Source organism: Schistocerca cancellata, chromosome 5 (genome assembly GCF_023864275.1).
Source record: "Schistocerca cancellata isolate TAMUIC-IGC-003103 chromosome 5, iqSchCanc2.1, whole genome shotgun sequence".
Lineage (NCBI taxonomy): Eukaryota > Metazoa > Arthropoda > Insecta > Orthoptera > Acrididae > Schistocerca > Schistocerca cancellata.
The window spans coordinates 539,496,769-539,520,427 of record NC_064630.1 but is presented as its reverse complement, the minus strand read 5'-3'; the positions used below and the strand labels follow the sequence as shown (position 1 = coordinate 539,520,427).

General features: G+C 44.2%; 1 protein-coding gene across 1 annotated transcript in view; it reads right to left on the bottom strand.

Moving 5' to 3' along the window:
• The window catches only part of LOC126188323 (neuronal acetylcholine receptor subunit non-alpha-3-like), a 135,120-nt gene that overhangs the window by 61,514 nt on the left and 49,947 nt on the right, over window positions 1-23,659 (bottom strand). Inside the window, exon 6 of the mRNA XM_049929918.1 lies at window positions 14,025-14,181. Within this exon, the coding sequence (XP_049785875.1) occupies window positions 14,025-14,181 (157 nt within the window). The remainder of the gene's footprint in view (window positions 1-14,024; window positions 14,182-23,659) is intronic.

The following is a 23,659-nucleotide window of genomic DNA, read 5'->3' as shown; positions in this document are numbered from 1 at the left end:
CCGATCGCTTCCCGTGACCAGATGTCCTCCGCCATGGAACTCTTGCCCGCTCCGGACCATCTGTCGTCTTCGCCAGTCGGGTGCTCCGACTCGATGGAGGTCGACCCTTCGGCCCCTCCTGCCTATCTACGGGCGCATACACCTCATGTTGGCGTGCACCTTGGACTAGGTTTTCAGGCGTTTCCTAGCTCCCCTCGGACCGAATGGCCGGGTGCGGGTGGCACAGCCTCGCCTGTTGTTAGGCCCCCCCCCCCCCCCAACTCGTCGCATACGTCAACGTGGGGTCCTCCCCACGGCGGGCGGAAGCCTTATAACACCACAGTTCGCCGATTTGCGGGGGAGGAATGTGGTGTCACCGCCAGACACCACACTGGCAGCCTTTAAATCGGCCGCGGTCCATTAGTATACGTCGGACCTGCGTGTCGCCACTGTCAGTAATTTCAGACCGAGCGCCACCACACGGCAGGTCTAGAGAGACGTACTAGTACTCGACCCAGTTGTAGAGCCGACGTTGCTAGCCATGGTTCACTGAGAATTACGCTCTCATTTGCCGAGACGATAGTTAGGATAGCCTTCAGCTACATTTGCTACGACCTAGCAAGGCGCCGTATTCAATTGATATTGAGATTCTATTAATGTATCATCAAGAGCGATGTTCTACAAATGTGGATTAAAGTTAAGTATTCAAGAAGCTACGTACTTTTCTTTATAGCATTCATTACGTATCCGGTTTCAGACTTCACGCCAGCCTGCGTAGGTTTAAGCGCGTGCCTTTCGGCTTCCTCTCATTGTGTCTAGGCTGTCTTGTCTAGACACAACAGTTCTGTCGAAGTGTGTGTGCGGTGGGTTTGGCGACGCCTATAGAGTCAGCTGGCTGAGGGGCATGTGGCTGGCATGTTGTGGCTTTTGGGGGACCGGCTGTACGGCCCCGGTCTCGAGAAGCAGCGTGAGGTTCAATCGGTCAGGAGCAAGCCTGGCCGGCTCACTTAAGAAATGGTAGCGCCGGGCGGCGAGTAGACCTACGGACGTTGCATTCAACCTGGTCTACAAGTTCCCGGCTTACTCTGCAAACTTAAGGTTTACGCAACTCGACGTTCGCCGGTGTGGGTTGGGGGCAATAAGGCCCTGGCTGGAATAATCCAAGTCGTGGCTTCTTCACCCCTTAGTGGAGTTAAGTGTTGCTTTCTTATTCTGAGTACTTGATATTGTAAGGCCGTACCTGTGTTTTGTAGAACTGGGACTGGTTTTTTAACGCTCCAACCAGTGTTTGAGAGCATTATCATCGGTCAGTGTTACTAATTGCAATATGTGTTCTAGTCCATATGTCGTGCTAGTGTAGGATTATTTTCTGTTACCGGTTTCCTGATGGAAATAAATTGTGCCTGGATCTGTGGGAGGCAAGGTGGTACATGTGCATGTTTTTGTTACCATACAAGCAGGCGCTGATATGATCACACATATGTACTAGTAATTCATAAGAAATGTTAACTTTAACAGAATTGCTACCCGCCTTCCCATTAACTAACTTTTCTTCAGTATTGGTTAAAAACAGTATTGTGAGAAGTTTTATTTGTACCGAATACTGTTCCCTTGTCATGAGTGTTGGCAGCGCTGCTTCGGCGCTAGCGACACGTTCCTGTTGCCTGGGCCCAGAACAGGGGCACTCCCGTCGTCGCACCACGTCCGGGTTGACCGGTAGCCTGCTGCCCCTAGCAGTCGCGTTATGGTGGCTCACGTTAAGTAACGTTGGTCGTTTCACGGTTACCACGGCAGAGTGTCGCCGTCTATGCGGGCATCAGTAGTTAAATCTGTTTGCTGAATTTAAAAACAGCTGAGGAGATTAAGACGTGTTTGCCAATCCTGAAGTTCTTCCTCATTATACCTCTGTCGCTGTTCTTTCAAAGGTGGCACTCTGATTACTACTTCTCAGCCCGTTAAGTTTAAGACCTGTTACTGATCAATATAAACTGCCGAACCTTACCTAGATCCACAGTCAATACCTACTACACTTGCTGTGAAATTTGGCTGCTCATTCCTTGTTGGCCTTGATAGCAGTCTTCTGTAGCTCTCAGCTTACTTGTAATTTGGGACAATTTTATAGTTCTTAAAGGTTGTGTGAAAGTTTCTGCTGGTGCGTACTTGTTGAAGTACATTTCAGTTGCATGTACTTTCACTTAGCTTTAAATTTGGTCAATTGTACAGTTATTAAAGGGTATTTCAATGTTTCTGCTCGTCTGTGCCAGTTGAAGTAACTTTCATTTGCATGCATTTTTTTAAAGGGTTGTTGTTAATGTTTGGTTGCAGTATACGGGTGAGCATTTATGTTTATATTTTATATCTTCCCAGTTGGGTTGTTTGAGGGGCTGTGTACTTTATTGCTCAGTGGATTTTCTTATTAAGGGTTTATGCATTGCTAAGCAGCCTTCCTACAGCTACAACCAGTGGCGTGTCTGGTATTTGGATGAATGTTGTCCGACTGTGTAACGATTACATAGGCTTGCAATTTGTTAGTACATTTTACAGCCGGTATCGTAATCAATTTTGTTGATAAAATTATTTGTTGAACCTGACTGCATCCAAGCCAACTGATGTGACTTTTCTTGTACTTAGGACTCCGTAATTCCGATTTTGTTGCCCTGCTCCTAATGGTACGATTATTAAAGTTGCTCTTTTTTTAAGAGAAACGAACTGTTAGTACATCTAACGGCTGTTATTGAAATTCATTTGGTTGATAAAATTCTTTGTTAAACCTACTTGCAGCCGCACACAGTTGATGTGTTTTTTCTTGTGTTGGGAACTCTGTATTTTCTATTTTCGTGTCCTGCTCTTAATGGTGCAATTGTTAAGATTACTTTTTAAATATTTGAGCCTTTTCAAACTTTAATGACTACTTTAATTCTTTTAATAAGTTTTAAAAAGTAATGTTAACGTTGTTGTAAGACAATAAAGTATGTGAGACAACAAGTGACAAATATGTGCATCCACCTTGCATTTCTTTCCCTTACGTCTATCGCAAACCTAGATGTGGGGTATCACTCAGTAAGCATGTTCTGTCATACCTATTGGTAGATACATAGTAATCATCATGTATTACAACCAGCCAAAGACTTCATTGGTTTGGACGAAAGAGGGTACTTCGCGCTGACGGTCTGCATCGATGGATTGCCAGATCCGACCTACGGATCTGATGCCTTCTGCCAATCTCACACATATGTAGTGGCACTACGGCTGCACCCCTGTAAGACGCATGTGTCTGATCACCAACATGATCGTTCTCACCCAGCGACTTCAACAAAGGATGAGGAGGGGCAACCGACGCCTAACTCAGTTCCCCCTCGCTCCAAGCCAGCTCCAGATGAGGGTGAGTAGAAGCCCCGAGCTGGTACAGAAGTTGACGGGATGGTTGTGCCCATGGCCGTACACCAGTTATGTGACACAGAGACGCACTCTTAGAAACAGCTGTCCCCAAAGAGGCATAAGAAGCGAAACATTTCAGCCAGTGCGCCCACGAGACGGTCGCGAGCTGATGCGATCTGTTACCATCATGACAGCATTCTAATGGGCCTCCACACTGGATTATTACGAGTGTCCATCCAGTGGATCGGCCGAAGATTTTCTCTTGTCGAAACTGCAGCCGCTGATTGCCGACCAACGCGACGGCAGAGACTCGGTGTCATGCGAATTATCCACATTCGGGAGGCTTCTGAAGATCTTACTATTCACCCAATGGCTTGCCCAGATGAAATAGTCCCCGAATCTTCGGCCGAGGGTGCACTGGTGAGTATTGTCTAGCAGCCCAGTAACTATAGAATATGCTATGCGGTGAAGGGTGGCTCTGCGTGGTTGATCTGTTACTGCGGTTATACCTCCACCCCCTATTGTTGTGAATATCCTACTGCCTGCGCATTCGCTGCAAGCCTACAAGATTACTTCTATCAATCTCTATAACCGGCACTCTTATAAAACTCCCAATTGCTGCACAATATTCGACAGGTGTGGCCGAGTGGTTTTAGGTGCTTCAATCTGGAACCGCGCGACCGCTACGGTAGCAGGTTCGAATCCTGCCTCGGGCATGGATATGTGTGATGTCCTTAGGTTGAAGTAGTTCTAAGTTGTAGGGGACTGATGACCTCAGATGTTAAGTCCCATAGTACTCAGAGACATTTGAACCATTATTTGGCTGCGCAATACGCTGAGGGTGACGGACGTCGATACTGCTCTATTGCAGAAAATGCAACTGGAGACCTTACCAGACTTCTACCTGTTTATTGTTTACGTCACTCCTGCAGCAACGGCAGGCAGTGGAACCGTTTCCACTGTGCGAGATGAAATAGAGGTAGCAGATGTGATGCACTTGCTATGGGCACTGGGACTGGCTTTCGATCTGCAGAGCATTTAACTGTTAATATCTGCGCCATTCTAGGACTGAGAAAAGATAGAACCTCTCTTGTTGTGCAGGAAACATTACACCTCTCTTCTTGGGCCGTTATAACCACATTGACGGGGATTTTAGCAGTGCCCTCTTCCACAAACAGAAGAACCAAACCTCACTGTATGCCATGAGATGCATATAGGTTCTGTATGAAAATTGGTACGAGTTCTGGATCTCGCGAATGGTAGCAGAGTAACAACCCAGGAGGACGCTGCACATACATTCGTCGCCACTATCATCGACGACATCAGTGAGGTGCGCAATGATGATGCGGGCTTGGCAGCAGTTCCCTAGACTCTCACTAGCACATTTGATGACACAGCGTTGGCATCCCTCTTTCCAAGAAGGCAATTTATAAATCACCAGGACCAGAGTGTTTTGTGTTAGAATTCTGCCGGATCTTTAGGATCTGATGGCCCTGCAGTCGAAGGAGATGTGTCATGAATTGCCGTCATTAGCGACTGTCATTTAAAGTCTGGTTATTCCGGGACCAAACCAGCTGCAGGCATACAAATTGAACATTAACTTCCATTCACCCTCCTCAACGGTGATTTCAAGATCTTCACCAGAATCTTGATGACTCATTTGAAGCGAGTATTGAACCAAGTTACTTAATATGAGCTGTCACCTTCCATGGGGTAGAAGACAGCAATATCCACATAGCCCTTAATAACTATCGCGATATGATAGCCCTTGTATAGGCCTGTAGGTTGTGTCTCTATGTACTTTGGTCGTACATTTTAAAACCGAGCCGTTCTTTCCTAGCTGCTGTGATAGACTTCCAACTGCTTTGCCCTGTGTGACCATATGCCTCTCCGAGGGTTCTCATTAGTGATAGGGTGCAAGGACACATCCGCATCTTACATCCAGTAAAAAAGGATTACCATCTCATTGATCCGCTATGCAATAGCGAAAAAGTAGCTTCTATTTACGCTGAAACAAAATCTTTTGGGTATCGCGCTAAGAGGACGCTGTTTTCCAAGCCACAGTCGTGCAGTCGACCTAGTATCTTTCTCCCATTCTGAGGAGTGGCCCCGGATGGCACTAGAATGGATCGAGCAGTATGGGAATGCGGCAGGCAGCAACATGAACATGGCAGCTTTCCAGACTTATCGCATAGCCAAGGTCAATAGCAACACTATTCGCTTACGCCACAAACTGGTTGTACTCCATGATACGCTGTGTGCCGCGGACGTTGACGAAGGTCTCCTCCATAAGGTGCATGTTGCAACTTTCCGCGCTCCCCGCACATGTCTCTCACGCTTTCCCTACTGGTGGTGGGGTGGCGATCCTCTTACGTGACGGTATCCTCGCTGATGCATTTGCCTATCTGCCTGATGCCAGAGGTATGGCTCTCACGTTTAGTGGCTTCAGGATCGTCAATGTCTATGCGCCATCTGATTTGGGTCCCCGCCTTCTTCTTAGAGACAGTCACGTCTCTCATCCTGGGTCGGCAGGATGCATTAGATCATTGGAGGCGATTTCAACTTTCAACTTTCACCCAGGCACCCAAAGACCATCTGCAACGTCACTCTCCATGCACAGCGCTAGTGACAACTCTCCAGCACCTCATCCTAGTGAATTCTTGGGAGTATGTTCATGGCGATCTCCAGGGTTTACACATTTTACTAGCCATCTTCCAGCCGACTCGATCGTGTTTACATCTCCCGTAACATTGTCAGTGAGGTGCAGGCTGCTGAAATCCGGCCCGCTGCGTTCTCTGACCGTGACGCATATATCTGCGCCATCAGTCTCTCCCGCAAAGGGTGTGACGCGGCCGTGGACCATGGAAACTGAACACAATCCACCTCACTCCTCCCGACTGCCGGCTGCTCGTCGAGACCACGTGCGCCCCTTGTCGTCGACGCCGTGATGCCTGACTGTCTGCCCTGTAATGGTGGGTGCTCTGGATGCTCTGCACAAAGCCTACCCTCCGTAAGGCCTTGTTTCATTCCGGAAGGGAGGGTGTGGCGTGGCTGCGAAGGACTCAGGAATTCTATTTACCACCCTCCTGGAATGTAATATGATACTGTATTCGCCAGAGCGCCAGATGATAGCGAATCGTGCCAAGGCACAGCTCACGTCCCTCTCTCGCCGCCATCTTGAAGGGCCTATGGTCAGGGCGCGTACATGCGATGAGTGTCCAGCTATGTATAACGTCGTAGCAGAACGACGCCACCGCCGGAGTCGGCCGAGGTGGCTGAGCGGTTCTAGGTGCTTCAGTCTGGAACCAAGCGGCTGCTACGGTCACTGGTTCGAATTCTGCCTCGCGCATGGATGTGTGTGATATCCTTAGTTAGGTTTAAGTAGTTGTAAGTCTAGGGGACTGATGACCTCAGACGTTAATTCCCATAGTGCTTAGAGCCATTTGAACCATTTGAACCACCGTCGCAGGAATTTGATTAATATTCATACGACTGATGACGTGCAGCGTTTTGATGCCCAACGAGACATCGGGTCTGCCCTTGATGCACATTACGTTCACCTGTACTCTGTACAGCTTCACGCCCTGTCAACACTGCGGCGGTCTCCAGACTCTCCTTTGGATCGGTTCCTGTGGATGCGACGATCCATCTTATTGTTAACGTCATGGAGGACGAAGTCCATGACGTTACCCAGGCAGGTTCTACGAACAGGTCGCCTGGCCCTGACCGCCTCCCACTGGAGATCCCCCGGACATTTCGTCCCCTTCTGGCGCCAGTGTGGACGGAAATTTGTCGGGACCTTATGTCACGTTTCGTGACGATTCCAGACTGTTTCCTTGATGATTTCCTCATTCCCAGCCACAAGCCTTGAGGTTCCTCATGGATATGCAATTACCGCCCTTTGACGTTACTCAACAGCGGCAGAAACATCTTCACCCGGCTGTCGGCTGCGCGGCTTAAATTCTAAATTCGTGTAAGATCTTATGGGAGCAAACTGCTGAGGTCATCGGTCAATAAGCGTACACACTACTTAACCTGACTTGAACTAACTTAAGCTATGAACAATACACACACCCATGCCCGCGGGAGGAATCGAACCTCCAACGGGGGGAGCCGCACAGACCGTGACAAGGCGCCCCAGACCGCGCGGCTACCCCGCTGTGCGGCTTAAACGGACAGCTTGGTACGTGGTTTACCCCGATCAAACTTCTTTGGGAGGTAGCAACAACAACCGCACTGCCCTTAGTCGCTATCGGGACATAATCATTCTTGCTCACGCTCGTCATATGCCTGGTAGCTCTTGACTTCAGCCAGACGTTCGATTGAGTTGATCAAGACTTCCTGGAAGGGGTGCTCCGCGATATAGGCTACCCTGATACTATCGTCGACATCGTAATGAGTCTTCTTCGTGAAACTACTTTCCGTGAACTCTGCTGTGGCCGTCTTACTTCTCCCATCTCGATCCGTCGATTAGTGCGTCAAGGTTGCCCGCTCTATGCACCGTTGTATGCATTCGCCATGGAACCGTTGCCATGCGACCTCTGTCAACGCCTCTCTGCGACGTCTCTCGGTGACCGTGTATTCAGGTGTACTGCATATGCAGTCGATCTCATCATCGTTCTTCATAGCGGTGCTGAGGACAGGGAGTCACTGGCATGCCTTAACACCTACGGCGAAGCTTCTGGTAGCTACCTTAATATTTGCAAATCGAGCTCCATGGCTAATGGTGCGGGACTTCCTGCGGACAGTGCTGTTCCTCAGCGTGTAGCTGATACTGTCCGATGCCTCGGACTCGATTTCACAATTGGATTTAACTGCCAGCGTCTACTTTCCAAACTACGAGCTGGGCTCCTAGATCATCGTTTACGGACGCTCGTTTTTCTGCAGTGCACTCAATACATAAATGTATATTTGGCGTCACGTATCCGCCACGTGGCGCAGACACTTAGTATTCCGCTATTAATGGCCCGCCGCAAGCTAGTGGCATTGGGTTCGTATCGTTTCCTACGGCTTGCTATTCAAGATATGGTACGAAACCCTCACCCTCCCGCGGTGCAGGGGCGGTTTCGGTCTGTATCACGTGCCTGACAGAGCGGTAGCCCTTTTCGTTGGCTCTCACATGACGTTGTGGTGCCTAGTGCTACGTGCCCTTGTACCAAACTCTCCCTCAACACCTACCCAACTTTCGGAAGCCCCGCCGTCCTTCTTTTACTTCCACCACCTTTTCGTTGAACTGAGCTACGTCCGTGCTGTGATACTGCCGGCGCGATTGACATCCACGAAGGTGATCTATGGTTTCCTTCAGCAGCACATGTCACCACACGTGATTGAGGGGAAGCTTCCCCACGTCGACTGGCATGCCGTTTGCCGATCGGTGTGCGCTCCTTATCTTGACACTGACGGTCAGTCTGCATGGTACCATACTGTCAATAGGAAGGAATTATGCTGGTCACTTCTTCACAGGAACATCGCAGACAACCCGTTGTGTGTCGACCGTGATGTTATGGACTCAGACAAGCACCGACTTCTGTGCAGATCAGCGAAAGGTGTCATCTGATACATACTCAACTGCTTCTCTTTCCGGACACGGGATACTTCCCGCAAGCAAAGACGAAATCTATGAGGTGCATTTGTGGACACGCAGCACACTACTTGTTTACCGATGGCGAGAAAAGTATCCTTGTCTTTCGGCACTTCCTTGATGAACCCCACTGTGCAGTAGTCTTCAATCCAAAATACAGACAATTTTTTTCCAATTTCCTCTTCAGTGTCTTCCTTAACCCAACCCAGAGCTGGGGTGTTCCTGTCATGAAGAGTTGGTCCCCGCCTCTTCCACACGTAGAACCGATATGTTCACTGGTAATCGAAACGTTCTTCTTAGTCTGACTTCTTGCTGCGCCATCCTCCTCGCGTGACGCCGATTTCCTGATATTCTCGGTGGTATTAATGAGAAAAATAAATAAATAAACACAGGAAATAAAAGAAAAATAAATAAATAAACGATGTTATTGTACCTTTACTCCACGTTCCCTATGCTCTGCTTTGTTCCTTTAAAGATAAAAATTATGAGGCGACCGCGCGCTATAAGCGAGAAATTGGGGTTCGATTCCCGGTCCGGCACAAATTTTTAGTGTCGTTATTCCATTATACAGCTGATGGTAGTCCAAATTCGCAGCTGCGAATACATTCCATGACTTCCATTAGAAGTGATCACGGATTACAAACATACAGCTCACTGCAGAACTGGGCGTCTGTCTTGGTAGCGCTGACTCACTCTTGCAGCAGTTGGGACAGTCAAAGGTGTGTACCGCTGGGTTCCTCGCCGCATAACCGGAGGCCACAAGAAGCAACACCGGATCATCTGCTCAGAATTGCTTGCGCTGATAGTGACAATTTTTTGTCGAGCATCGTCATACGCGATGAGGCATTGGTTAATCACTTCGAACCAGAAGCAATACAGCAATCGATGGAATGACGCTACGCCACCTAAACTCCAAAGAAAATCTTCAAAGCCGCATCCTCGGCCGATAAAGTCATGCGATGGTGTTCTCTGACTATGAAGATGTCATCTGTCATGGTGCAACGATCAATTCAGAAGTGTATTGTACTTCCCTCAGGAAACTGAAGAAGCGACTTCAGCGTGTTCCTCGCCACAAAAATGGAAACGAACTTCTTCTCCATGACAACGTAAGACCTCACACAAAACCGCGAACCCGGAAGAAAAGCACAAAACTTTATTGGACCCTTATTCTTCATCCACCTACAGCCTGGATCTCACACCTTCCGACTTCCATCTGTTCGGCCCAAAGAAGGGTGCATCCACGGGAAGCAGTACGTGGTTGATGAGGTTACTGATGCAGCAGGACGTTGGCTCCAACAGCTACCAGTAGAGTTGTACAGGCACTCCCAGTAATGTGGCGTAAGGAAGTTGCATTGAATAGAAATTATGTTGAAAAATAGAATTATTTAGCCAAAAGAGTGGGTGATAGTATCGTATATTGGAATCCTGTATGAAACCAACCTGCTTTCAGAAAAGAAAGTGTGTCGCGTTACTTATTGGACGCCCCTCGTATACCTTGACAAATCCCGTAAGTTTGAACTGGAGCATTATTATCTCAGTGAGCTGGTCTTCGACTGGGATACGCAATTTACAACATTGGTAACGCTGGCTGAAAAGGTCCAGAAATTCTGAGAATAGCCATTGAGCAGCAGAGGCAGTGAACCCCCCCCTCCCACACAAACACATACTCTCCCCCAGCCCCCCCCCCCCCACTCCCCACCAATTATCTAGAAGCCCGAATCCTACCCGCCAACCACAAGTGTACCTTCGGTATCTGTTTGGTCACAGTTATCACTGACTAGTCGTAAATGTACTCAGAGCCATTTGTCGTGATCAAGACTATTTCGCCTTTCGCAGCGAAGTAGTCACCCCAACCTCGTCCCAGTTCAGATCCTGGTTATGCTACTGCCCAGAATCATGACATAATCACGCCATCTAGTCTGCTCTTCCAAGTATGATAAGGCCACGGTGTAGCATGGAGAAGTACCGGATCACTGATCCCCAGGTATACTTATCAGTGGGACAAAGACACTCAATGCTCCATATTCTTTGTGGGTTTCTACAACGGTAAACACATACTTTACTTGGGAATAACGTACGTGGAGTGTCTATAAAATAGTGAGACGACAGCTGTAAAGCATTTCATTGCAAAACCGTGCATATTTAGTTATTGTCACCCTCAATACACTCCCGTCTTCTACCTCTACAACGCTCCATGCCAATTTTCCATCGATGGAAACAGTGCTGGACGTGTTCGTCTGTGAGCTCCTTGTCGGCGCCTGGCGCTTTATCTTTCACTGTTTCAGCGCACTGTAATATTGTTCCTTTTAATGCAGGCTTGATCTTGAGGAACAGATAAAGTCACATGGTGCTAGGTCAGTCGAATAAGGTCGGTGGTCTAGCACTGGTATGCTGTACATTGCTATAAACCTCTTAACAGACAACGCGCTAGGAGCGGGTGCGTTTTCTTGATGAAGAACGTCTTACTTGTTCTTCCTCAATTCGGCATGTTTTTTCTTATTTTCTCACGGAATTTAGAAAGTACGGCATCATAGTAATGATGATTCATAGTTTTCTTTCAGGAACCCACTGAAGCTAAATAATTTCTTGACTACCGAAAAAACTGTCATCAACGCTTTCAATCTTCATTTGCTCAATTCAGCTTTTTTCTCGCTCAGCGAGACTGGGCTCCTCCAGTGCAAGGACTGGAGCTTAGTTTCTGGACCATAAGTGGAAAAAGTGGGAAAAACAAGACCAGTCATGCGTTGTCACTCTTTCCAAGTAATTAGAATCTTTTCACGAGCTGCTTTTTGTTCGATCGAGACAATTTTCGGCACCAGTTTCGTAAACGCTGCCCTTATGATAAACTTGTCACGTAAAATTTTCCATTAAGATTCTTTATCAATTCCTAAGGTTTCAGCAATAGATCGAGTAATCGACCGACGGTCGGATCGAATCACATTACCTACTTTTCCGATAATTACTTCCGTTCTCGAGGGTGAAGCGCGTCCCATGCTTGAGCATCTTCAAAATCTTCTGAGCCCTGCAGTGAACGCTAGAACCAGTCAGAAACTCGTGTACGTGATCAATAGTCTTCACTATACATTTCTATGAATACACGATAGGTTCTTGTAGCAGTTTGTCTAAGTCTAACGTGAAACGTCACGAAAATTCGTTGCTCTGTTTTTTACACTTACCATTTTTTTGGAGAAACAAAATAACACATCTTACACAAACAAAGGTCACGGCGACAACGATTTGTCGACAGACACCAGAGATGGCGCTTTCGACTGATAATGCTTCACGCTTCCCAGCTACTGGTCTTTCATCTTTGGCGTATGTGTACTCACTCTGTGACAGCATCAGTCCCGTTGCTTTATAACCACACCTCGTAAACGATGAGTCCCCCGACCCGGTAATATTCTCTCAGTCATGAAGTACGCCATTTATATGCTCTTAGTACCAGTCTTGTAAAGGTATTGTGTGGTGTAATCAATAATTTTTGATGCTGATGCTTCGCCATTAAAGAATGTCACATTTAATTCGCATAATTTCTGTGATATAGATTCCTGAAGGTGTGAATTAAACTCATTCGTTATCTTAGATGCTGTTGTCTTGTGCCATCTGTCCAAAATCCGCTTCTAACAACTCTTGACATTATCAGCCAGATTCAGTTTTAGAAAACTGGCGCTTGGCAGATAATATTTTCCCTTTTAGATGTAGACTATCTTTTAGTCGTTTACGTTACTGACGCCATAACGAAATCTTGACACAACACTATATTTCGCTTAGACGCTGTCACTGATGATTATGAACTTACGTTAACACTGTTTCCTCTCTAGGGAGCAAGCTTGAACACCATAGAAACAAAGAATAAGCAACAGATTCTGCAACAGATTTTCCTCGAGTTAGGATCAGTACAAGAACACTGCCAAAATCCCCAACGCCGAAAGGGGAGAAACCGCTTCGTAATACGGTAGAAATACGTAGGGGATGTAGAATCCAGAAAAAGTATCTCGACATCCACAGCCCAGAAATGCACCAATATGGAACTTAAGTCATAAAACAACAGCCTATCGACGATGAAGGCGTGGAAGTTTGTGCTTTTTAACTAGCATGTCCCAGTTATTCCCTGCTATATTGAAGGGAGCAGTTGCTGATTAAATTAGTTGAAGTTAATGGCGTCCGCTGAACAGTCAAAAACGTAGGCAAAGTCCGCATTCTTATCCATGGCTCATTACGTGGGATACGATGTTTCGGCGACGTTTACAAGGAAAATATTGACTGTTAAATCACATACGCTGGAAGTACAGCAATAACAAATATTAGTTACGTTAAGAAGCTGCACTGCTGAAATAGCAGTGAAAGAAGACAGCCAACCTATGGTACCGAAGGTGAAATTTTATTAACAATCAAATATAATGGCTACATACTTTAATTTTGCTAATGAACCGAGACCATTAACGAATTTTTGTTCTAACAAAAACAAACAGGCACCGTCTGAACAGTCTATGATGGATCAAAGGTGCCGACTGGGCGCTTGTCGTCCTCGACCCGCAGACGTCACTAGATGTGGATACGTAGGGGCATGTGGTCAGCACACCGCTCTCCCAGTTTCCGTGAAAGGTGCCGTTATTTCTCAGCCAAGTAGCTCCTCACTTGGCCTCACAAGGGCTCGGCATACCAGGACGGTGGCCCATCCAAGGGTTAGCCAACCTGACCGTGCTTAACTCTGGTGACCTGATGGGACTCAGTGTTACCACTGTTGCAAGGGCCGTTGGCTTTGTTCTAAAAAGGCCGGTAAGTAAGGAGCAGTGGAGCACAAGCACAGCAGCATACGTTTCTGCAACGCCGTATCAACAGAGCGGTACATTTCGATTCTGTAGTTTACCTGGAAAATTTTGCTCATTTCGACACCCCCTATCCTCCTCTGTTTTCATTATGAAGTTGTTTTTATCCAACATATGTAGGAATGAACTTTTTGATCCTATTAATTACAAAAATTACAAAATATGTAGAATCCTAGTTAACTACGTAACAAATAAAAACACGTTTCTTCAAGTAGCTTCAATAAGAAAGCAAAGTTAACTGTACGTATTGTACATACCAAATGCTGGAGCGACGAAAGCTGCTATTTGTATCAAGTTATGCCTCTTTAGTTCAAACGATAATACCACGTTAGATCTCCCTCCGACTTCTTCGGTGTATGACGAAAGTTGAAAATTGTCCCAGTTCCGCGAAGCAAGCTCGTAAACGAAAACCACCTGGAATACATAAAAAATAATTTGTGACAAGTGCTACGTGTAACAGAACACTGTAAATACAAGGAATTTCAGACTTCAGTGTGACTCTAAACAGGAAATGGGAGTAATTAAGCTCAGTACTTGCTGTCCTTCACTGCATTTGGGAAGAACAACTTCGGAGAGATTCACCTCTGGCACTGCATTTTGGAAGAGCAACTTGGGAGAGATTCACCATCACACTTCAGAACGAAAGATCTATCTGAAAACCAATAGGTCTCTAATGTGCTGTTAGTATTAAGTATCTTATTTTTTTTTCCTTCTTATGACGTTTCCTGCTTTGTATTTGATTACTGTCACTTAATAAGTATAGTGCTGTGAGGAAGGCCGCAAGTATTATAATTCCGAGGCTCATATACATGTAAGATCATCCACATGTTTTTCATCACTGTAAAAGACATATCAGAATTATATTTCTCTTGGTATGATGTTCACGTGTCTCTTTAACATCAATGTGACCACGAGATTTTTCACGCTTTTACTAATTTCCGCACGTACTAGATCAGTAAATGAGTTGTAGATTAACTTCATATTTTTTAAAAAATGCTGTACTCCAGACGTACATCCTCAGAAATTTCTTCCTCAAATTAAGGCCGGTATTGGATAATAGTAGACTTCTCTTGGCCAGAGATGCCTTTTTTGCCATAGCGAGTTTGCTTTTGATGTCCTCCTTGCTCCGTCCGTCATTGGTTATTTTACTGCCTAGGTAGCAGAATTCCTTAACTTCATTGACTTCGTGACCATCAATCCTGATGTTAAGTTTCTCGCTGTTCTCATTTCTACTACTTCTCATTACCTTCGTCTTTCTCCGATTTACTCTCAAACCATACTGTGTATTCATGAGACTGTTCATTCCGTTCAGCAGATCATTTAATTCTTCTTCACTTTCACTCAGGATAGCAATGTCATCAGCGAATCGGACATTAAAGACCACTAAGTGATATGATGATCACAAATTTCAGAATTCGAATCAAGAACAGTTGCCAACATGAGTAACGTAGAAGCAGATACCCTCGGAGTAGAGAAGCAACTTAAATCACTTAACAAGAGCAAGTTTTTATCTCCAGACAGTATGCCGGTTAGGTTCCTTTCAGAGTATGCTGATACAATAGCTCCATACTTAACAGCCATATACAACCGTTCTATCAACTAAAGATGCGTAACTAAAGACTCGAAAGTGGCACAGGTCACACCAATATTCAAGAAAGGTAGTAGGAGTAATCCACTAAATTACAGGATAATATCATTAACGTCGATATGCAGCAGGATTCTGGAACATATATTGTGTTCTAACATTATGAATTACCTCGAAGGAAACGGTCTAGTGACAGACACAACTAGCTCTTTATTCACACGAAGTGTTGAGTGCAATTGACAAGGGATTTAAAATTGATTCCGTATTTATGAATTTCGAGAAGGCTTTTGACACTGGACCATACAAGCGGCTTGTAGTGAAATTGCGTGCTTGTGGAATACCGTCTCAGTTACGTGACTGGATTTGTGATTTCCTGTCAGAGAGGTCACAATTCGTAGTAACTGACGATAAGTCATCGAGTAAAAACAGAAGTGATTTCTGGCATTCCCCAGGGTTGTGTTAGAAAGTATTGTGGGGAAGGATAACCGATGGCTGAATTTTATTGGCAGAACACTTGGAAAATGTAAAAGATCTACTAAAGTAACTGTCTACACTACACTTGTCCGTCCTGTTTTTGATTACTGCTGAACGGTGTGGCATCCTTGCAGGTATGATTGACGGAGTACATCGTGACAGTTCAAAGAAGGGCAGCACGTTTTGTATTATCGCGAAATGCGGGAGACTGCATCACGGAAATGATACAGGAGTTGGGGTCGACATTATTAAAACAAAGGCGTTTCTCGTTGCTGCGGAATCTTCTCACAAAACATCAATCACTAAATGTTTTGTTGACGCCGACCTACGTAGGGAGAAACGATCACCACAATAAAATATGGGAAACCACGGCTCGGACGGAAAGATATGAGTGTTCGTTTTCTCCGCGCGCTGTACGACATTGTAATATGAGAGAATTATTGTGAATGTGGTACGATGAATTCTCTGCCAGGTACTTAAATATGATTTGCAGAGTATACATGTCGATGAATACTTTCGGAAATATCGCGTTGAAGCATAAGTTCGTAGCGTTTTCCCATAAACGGATACACGCACCAGTCGTCAGTAATATTTTCTCCTTCACTGTTTTCAGCAGTCTGACAACGCCGGGGAAACTTTTGTATTCGGCGACTGTAGAAATCACATGGGTTTGAGGCGAAGAACACGTCAAGCCGTGTTCGGAGAGAATTTTCATCCGGAAAGGAAATTCCTTGAAGGATGTTCGATAGAGAGCCTAAAAGGAAAAAAAACCTTAACACGCAAGATCATGTGAATAAGGTGGCTGTGGAATGACCTTCCAACCAAGCTCCTCTAAGATGTTTTTTTGTCAGTGTAGCAGAATGCGGGCGGGCGTGACCGTGTAGAAGCGTCACTTCAAGCAGTCTTCCTGGTCGCTGTTGTCGGACTGCGTCTGCAAGACGTCTTAGTTGTTGACAGTACTGTCACCAGTGAAGGTCACGTGGTAGGGACGCAATCAGAAGTACACCACGGTCCCGCTGTTTGACGAAACGCATAACACTGTCTTTTGTTGACGCTCGCAGGTCTTTGTATGGGGAGTAACTGCTTTTTTTGGGTTTAACCATTCCTTTCTTGTTCCATACGTTAGCATAAAGAGACCACTTCTCTTCACAGTAACGATGCAGGATGTGAATGATCTTCGTTCTTCACGAGCCAATTGATGACGAACAAGCAGAGACGCACACATGGGAACCCGCAGAATTTTCATTTAGGCTTACACCACGTGATACTCATACACCCGACTTTTGAACCATCCGCGTTGCTCGCAAATGATGAAAAGATCACTGATAGCCACATTTACCAGCTCTTTAATGCACCAGAGTGGATCAATGTGTAGTAGTGTGTTAAAACTATCTTCTTTAATCCATGAAGGTCTTCCTGAATGTGGAGAGTCGCTAATGCAAAACGATCATTCTTAAGACGAGAAAAGCATTTTCTTGCCATCCTCTTTCCAATAGCATTATACCAATACATAACGAAATTGTTTCTGACAGCCTCCACTGCTGTCACCTCTCTATTGAACTCAAACAGAAGAATTATCGGGAATGTTCCGATTTATCCATTTTTCGCTCAATTTTCTAGCGTCCACGGCTCCATCCACTATTTCCGAATGAGAAAATGACATTATTTAAACTCAAATCGTAACAGCGAATTACAAATAAAAATAAATGATAATTTATTGAAACCTTCAGCTGTCGGCTGGTGTTGTTGATATACCTCGATGGGGACAGTTAAAATGTGTGCCGCCACTGTGACTCGAACCCGGGATCTCCTGCTTGCATGGCAGACGCTTTATCCATCTTTTTTTATCTTCTTCTTTTTTAAAATTTTGTTCGATATAGTTCGTTGCGTTTGGTTTAAGCGGACGTCACAAGACATCTGTGCAAGTTGATGGTTGATTTCTTGACTCAGTTTTCTTATTACAGAGAGCATGCAGCCCTCTGACCCAACACGCTTTTTTTTATAAAACCTTTCTTAAAAAAAAACAATGTTACACATTCCAAATACATACTAGTTATACATATAACAAGTTATTTAAACAAAACGGTTTGATCATTTCAATTGCGCTGACATTAAGGAAAGACAACAGAAGATTGTGTTACTGACTAAATCACCAGAAAGAATTAAGTTAAACATAAATACTTGAGAATGGCGGAAAGGAGATATATAATAAAGTTGACTAGCCTTCCAACTACACTTTCTGGACATTAATTGAATCTAAGTATTTGAAGTGATCAGATCTATATAATCAGTCTTTCACTGCAATAATGAACAGGGCAATGTGCCAGCCATTGAATATTACATTTATCAGATAGAATCTTATGGTTTTAACCAATCGATATGGAGATTTCTATAAAAACTGCCTATTTCAAAATTTCTAGTATAAGCCAATAATGCACCTTTCATGTTTTGTGTTTGGCACTATTAGACACACAATCTCTATGTCACATAAGTTCTGTACATTAGCTTATAAATTTCAAAAAACTACTCTCTGAAGTAGGAAAAGCACACATCGTAAATATACTGTAAAATCTTAAATAGTATCCTTAAGGTAACTACAATACATCACTGTAACACAGTGTTCTTTTTTATATTAACCAATGCCCATTCTTTCAAATACAATTTTTAGCATATTACCGAACTTTTTCTTGTGATTCGAATAGCTTTTAATTTTGTGGAACTCACACAGCATGTGTACCTTGAACTCTATGATGCTATCGGATCCTAATTTGTTAAGGACGTAGTTAACAAAATTTCCCAGCAACCAGTACACAGCGTTATTTTTTGCTTCTGGGAAATAGCGTGCTTCAGGCCTGTGTATCAATGACAGCGATATATACTCAGGGGATGTTCTTGTAATCAGAGCTATTAGCTCCTGGATCCACTTCCAACTATTCATGTGGCCACTGCAATTATATCGATGAACTACTGTGTCAACTAGATGGCATTGTTGACATAAATTTGTTTCACAGAGTCCGATTGCGTGCAGTCTTTCATTGGTGCTAACTATGTTGTTAACTGTCTTGTACCATGACGTTTTTATATTAGACGTGAGCACATTAGAACTAATGTTTTTCCAAATCTCAGACCACTCAATGTTTGGAAACTGTCGTTCTATTTTGTTTCTTCCTTCGCTTTTCTTTCGTTCCCGCATTATGGCTCTCGATGTTAAGTGTCGGGACTGCCTGAGTTCGACACGGACATAACTAAACTCAACATAGAAAATCCTCACGTGCTGTAAGCGACTGTTGATATTCTGCACGTCAATCGGGGGAAGCAGGCTTGGAGGTTTAATGATCTCGAAAAGTTGTCTGGTTATGCTTTCTCGCGAGTCTCTTATTAAATTAACTTGCCTTTTGATAAAAAGCGCAGAGGCTTTATCCGTTATATCAGTTAATCCTATTCCACCATTTTTAGGATCTAAAGTGGCTACTTTAGCAGGTACTCTGAACACTTCACCTCTCCACAAAAATTTTGTGATTTTGGACATTATTCTCCTCGCTATCATTCTCGGTATTGGAAACAGCTGGGCAGTATAATAAGCCTTAGCAAGGATGCATGAGTTGATATACTGTGTTCTTTGAACTTGGTTCATATATCGAGTTAAATTCTCTACAATGGCTCCTTGCACTTTATCTGCTGCAACTTTCCAATTTAAAGCCGTCATTTTCATAGGGCATGCTGTCAGGGTGATCCCAAGTGTTTTATGTTGTCGGACTAATTTTGCCCACTCGACGTTGATATTATCAAAGCCTCTGAGATTTAATATCTTACTTTTTTTTCCATTTGCATTGGCTCCAGATGCTCTACAGTACGAATCAATCACTGTTGCTAGCGTGGTTACCTCGTCATTATTCCTTATAATGACCCCTATATCGTCAGCATAGGCTCTTATAACTGTTTTGTTTCCTGATAATGTTAAGCCTTTTAATGTGGCATGGACATGTCGGAGGAAAGGTTCCAGCGAAATTGCGAAGAGCGACATGGACAGAGGACTTCCTTGAGGAACACCTCGTTGTATTTGCATTGGCCTGGATTGTTGACAATTCACCGCTATTTTAGCATTTATTCCAGTTGCTACGTTCTTAATCAACTGTATAACCCTATCGTTGAAACCTATTTTCTTCAATGTCTGTAGAAGATATGCATGGTTTACGACATCGAACGGCTTATAAAAATCTAAAGACAATAAAGCACACTTTATGTTTGTTACAGAAGTTATTGCAATGATATCCCTGAATTCCGCTAGATTTTGAAAAATGGTTCTGCCTTGCGCACAGTTCTGATGTTGACTAATAATTTTATCTGTAAGGCATGAAATTCTCTTGTTTATTATTCTAGCTATTAATTTATAATCAGAATTCAGCAGTGAAATTGGACGAAAATTATTTAAATCTTTGTTTCCATTTGTTTTTGGAACCAGAACAATTTTACTCTCCTTAAACTCAGCCGGAATCATTTTACCCTGAATAACCTCATTTACAATGTCCGTGATTTTCGCACCTACTATTGGCCAGTAACGGATGTAAAACTCTGCTGGCAGACCATCCGGTCCTGGTGATTTTTTTGGTGGTGAGGCGCACAGAGTCTTACACACGTCTTCTTCACTGACAACCTCGAGAAAATTTTCGTTGTCATCTTCTGTCAGCTGTGGGGCTAGGATGTCAAGGAATTCTTCCAAGGAAGCATCACTACTTTGATGTACAGAATATAGCTCGCAATAATAGCGATAAATCTCGTCCATGATATCCTGCTGGGTTCTGAGAATCGTACCGTGTTTTGTTCGAATTTCTTCAATAAAAGTCCTTCTCCCGTTTTTCGTATGCTTCACTAAATGATATAGGGAAGTAGTTTCATCTGCTGACACCGAATTTGCCTTCGATTTTATTTTCAACCCTTCCATTTGACTTCTCTTGATATTAAGTAACTTGGCTTTGACTTTTTTGATGTCTGCTATCCGAAGTGAGGAACCTGCTGAGACTTGATCATATAGATCTCTCAAAACGGAATAGTAATACTCTATAGTGCATTTCATTTCCCTTGCGCTCTGGGCACTGTATTTAATAAGAACTTTCCTCAACTTTGGCTTTGCCATTTTAACCCACCAGTCAATAGCAGTGGCATATCTACTACGGGCTCGCAGACATATTGCCCATGTTTCTTTAATCAGATCTTCTAAATCATGATTTGCTAACAAGGAAGTGTTCAAATTCCACTGATTCTTGAATCGGCGAACCGGCTGTCTTGTTAGATTTATGCAAGTTAAGACACTTGAATGGTCTGAAAAGTACGTAGGAACGGTTTCTACTTTTGTCACGGAAGTTATAAGATTTTTAGAAATATATAGTCTATCAATCCTGCTACGTGATGTTGCCGTGACATAAGTGAACTCAACAGTGGAGGGGTATTTGATTTCCCATATATCCTTTAATTCTAAACCAGTAACTAATTGTTTTAGTTCACTTGAGAAATTAAAATTAGGTAACTGATCTTTTCGATTTAAAACACAATTAAAATCACCTCCAAGTAATAACTGTCTTGGTGATTTCCTTAACAAGTATATCAGGTCATCTTTGAAGAAACGTGCCCTGTCAGCTCGATGAGAACTTCCTGAAGGGGCGTACAAGTTGATGATAGTCACATCATAGATATTTAGTCCTATTCCCCTTCCAGATTCCAGTCGTTCCACCTCGCTTACTGTAATCCCTTCCCTTACCAAAATAGCTGTTCCAACACTTGTTTCGGGAGACACATTTATGTAATTGACAAAACCGGGAATTACCAAATCCGAAATTAGAACTTCTTGTAACAGGGCAATATCAGTCGCGGATTCGTACAAAAATTCCTTAAGGGCCGATAATTTCCAACCGGTCGTGATTTTATTTATGTTTATAGTGGTGACAGAGTAAGATTGCGTCATTGTGCTGTCACTATGTAGTTGTTTTGTTGAACTAATTTAGTTTACTGTGGTTCAGGGTTCAGTTAAGCTGGAACAGTTTTCTCGGAAGGCTGAACATGGAATAACACTTCAATCAGTTTATTAGTTACTGTCCCGTTTTTTTCTACTTCTGATGTTTTCTCTTGTACCGCAAGCAGACTGATTTCCTGGTAAACTTTCTGATTTTTCCTCCAGTGATTCGTGTACGACCGTTTCGGACTGAACATTCGTTGGGCTTGGGTCGCCCCTATTGGATTTTCCCTTCCCTTGGTTACGAGATACATTCTCATTTGGTTGCGTCGGTATTTTACTTCGCGGCTTATCTGGAGCAGCAGCAGACGCTTTAGCAATTTCGGTTGCCGGCGCCTGCCCTGAGGTGTTGACCGTGATTTCAGTTTGGCCACCACTTCCTCGTTCTTTATTAATTTCACCCACTTTCTGATCGAGGGAAACAAATGGAGACTGCAGTTTTGCATTCTCTCCCTGAATTTGTTTATTAACAGATAGATTCTGATCTTTGCAATCGGCTACTGCACCTGTTGTTTCTTGCAAATTAATGCTGCTTACACCCCCTTCATTTTCTGGTACCGTATGTGTATTATCTTTCTGTTCATTAGTTTCCATTCGCATTTTGCCTTCTGGTTCCTCTGCCTTCTCATCGCACTGTTTTTGCTTGCGAAGTGAGGGAGTGGGACAAGACAGCTCGTCCTCTGAACAACTATCAGTTATCTCCAGAGGTCGTTTTTTCGGTTGCATTTCAGTTTCACGAGTAGTGGCAACGGGGTTTCCTTTTGTTGTTAACGGGGGAAATTGACTGTTATCGTGAAGGGAGACATCAGCTTGTCCCGCTGCGTTAACATCCTCAACCAGTTGTTCCGGGCTATTCTTTGGTAACAGATCATTTAAGATAAGCTTCTGACGCTGTATCATATTACTTTTAAGCACAACAGTTCGCCGCGGACATTCCTGTCTGAAGTGGCCGGTTTCGTTACATATATGACATGTAGCTTCCTGACCTGTATAAACAATTTGTGCCTTATACCCACAAACAGTTATGTGAGACGGAATATTCGTCTTAACGTCCATCTCTACACAGCGGACCCCGTTAAAACACTGCAGTTTAAAGCGAGGCGACCATCTTTCATTTGCAATTGATTTAACGTCTCCGTAGTTTAAAAGAGCTTCCTTAATCTCATCATTTTCAATTTCAATGGGGAGATTCAAGACACGAACGGTTTTGTAAAGAATGTCCGCTCTATAGATGGAAACCTTACTTTTATAACCATTTCTATGCACAAAATCTACTTCCTAGCCCCACTTTCGTAACACTTTATCAACAGTCGAAGCACTGATTAACTTCACAAAAACACAGTATTTTTCCTGATCCAGTTGCCAGGTATGAACGGTTTCAGAATTTAGACCAATTACCTGTTAATCCAGTCATCGATTTCCAGGGATGTCGGCTGAACAGGACGGGATTCCTTGTCAAAAGCAAATACCAGAGTATTCTTCCTGAGGTTTGTAGCCATGGTTAATCCAGCGAAGCAATTTCGGTTAAACAACCGAAATTCCAAGTAGCAGCAGCAAGACCAGAAAGAGCGATCAGATCACAAGGAACAGGAACGAACACGGAGATTAACGGACGGACGGCACTCGGCGAAGTACAAGTACAGCGATGTAAACACTGAAGTGCAGCGCAACAGTCAACAGCGGCCACTCGCGAGCGCGGCTGAAACGGAACTGCTCTGAGCGACCGTGCCGGCTATCTGAACCACTGAGGACACAGATGAATAGGGCAACTGCAGGGACTTATCCCTTGCTAGCTCCCCGTGAGACCCACAGTCTACAGACGTAAT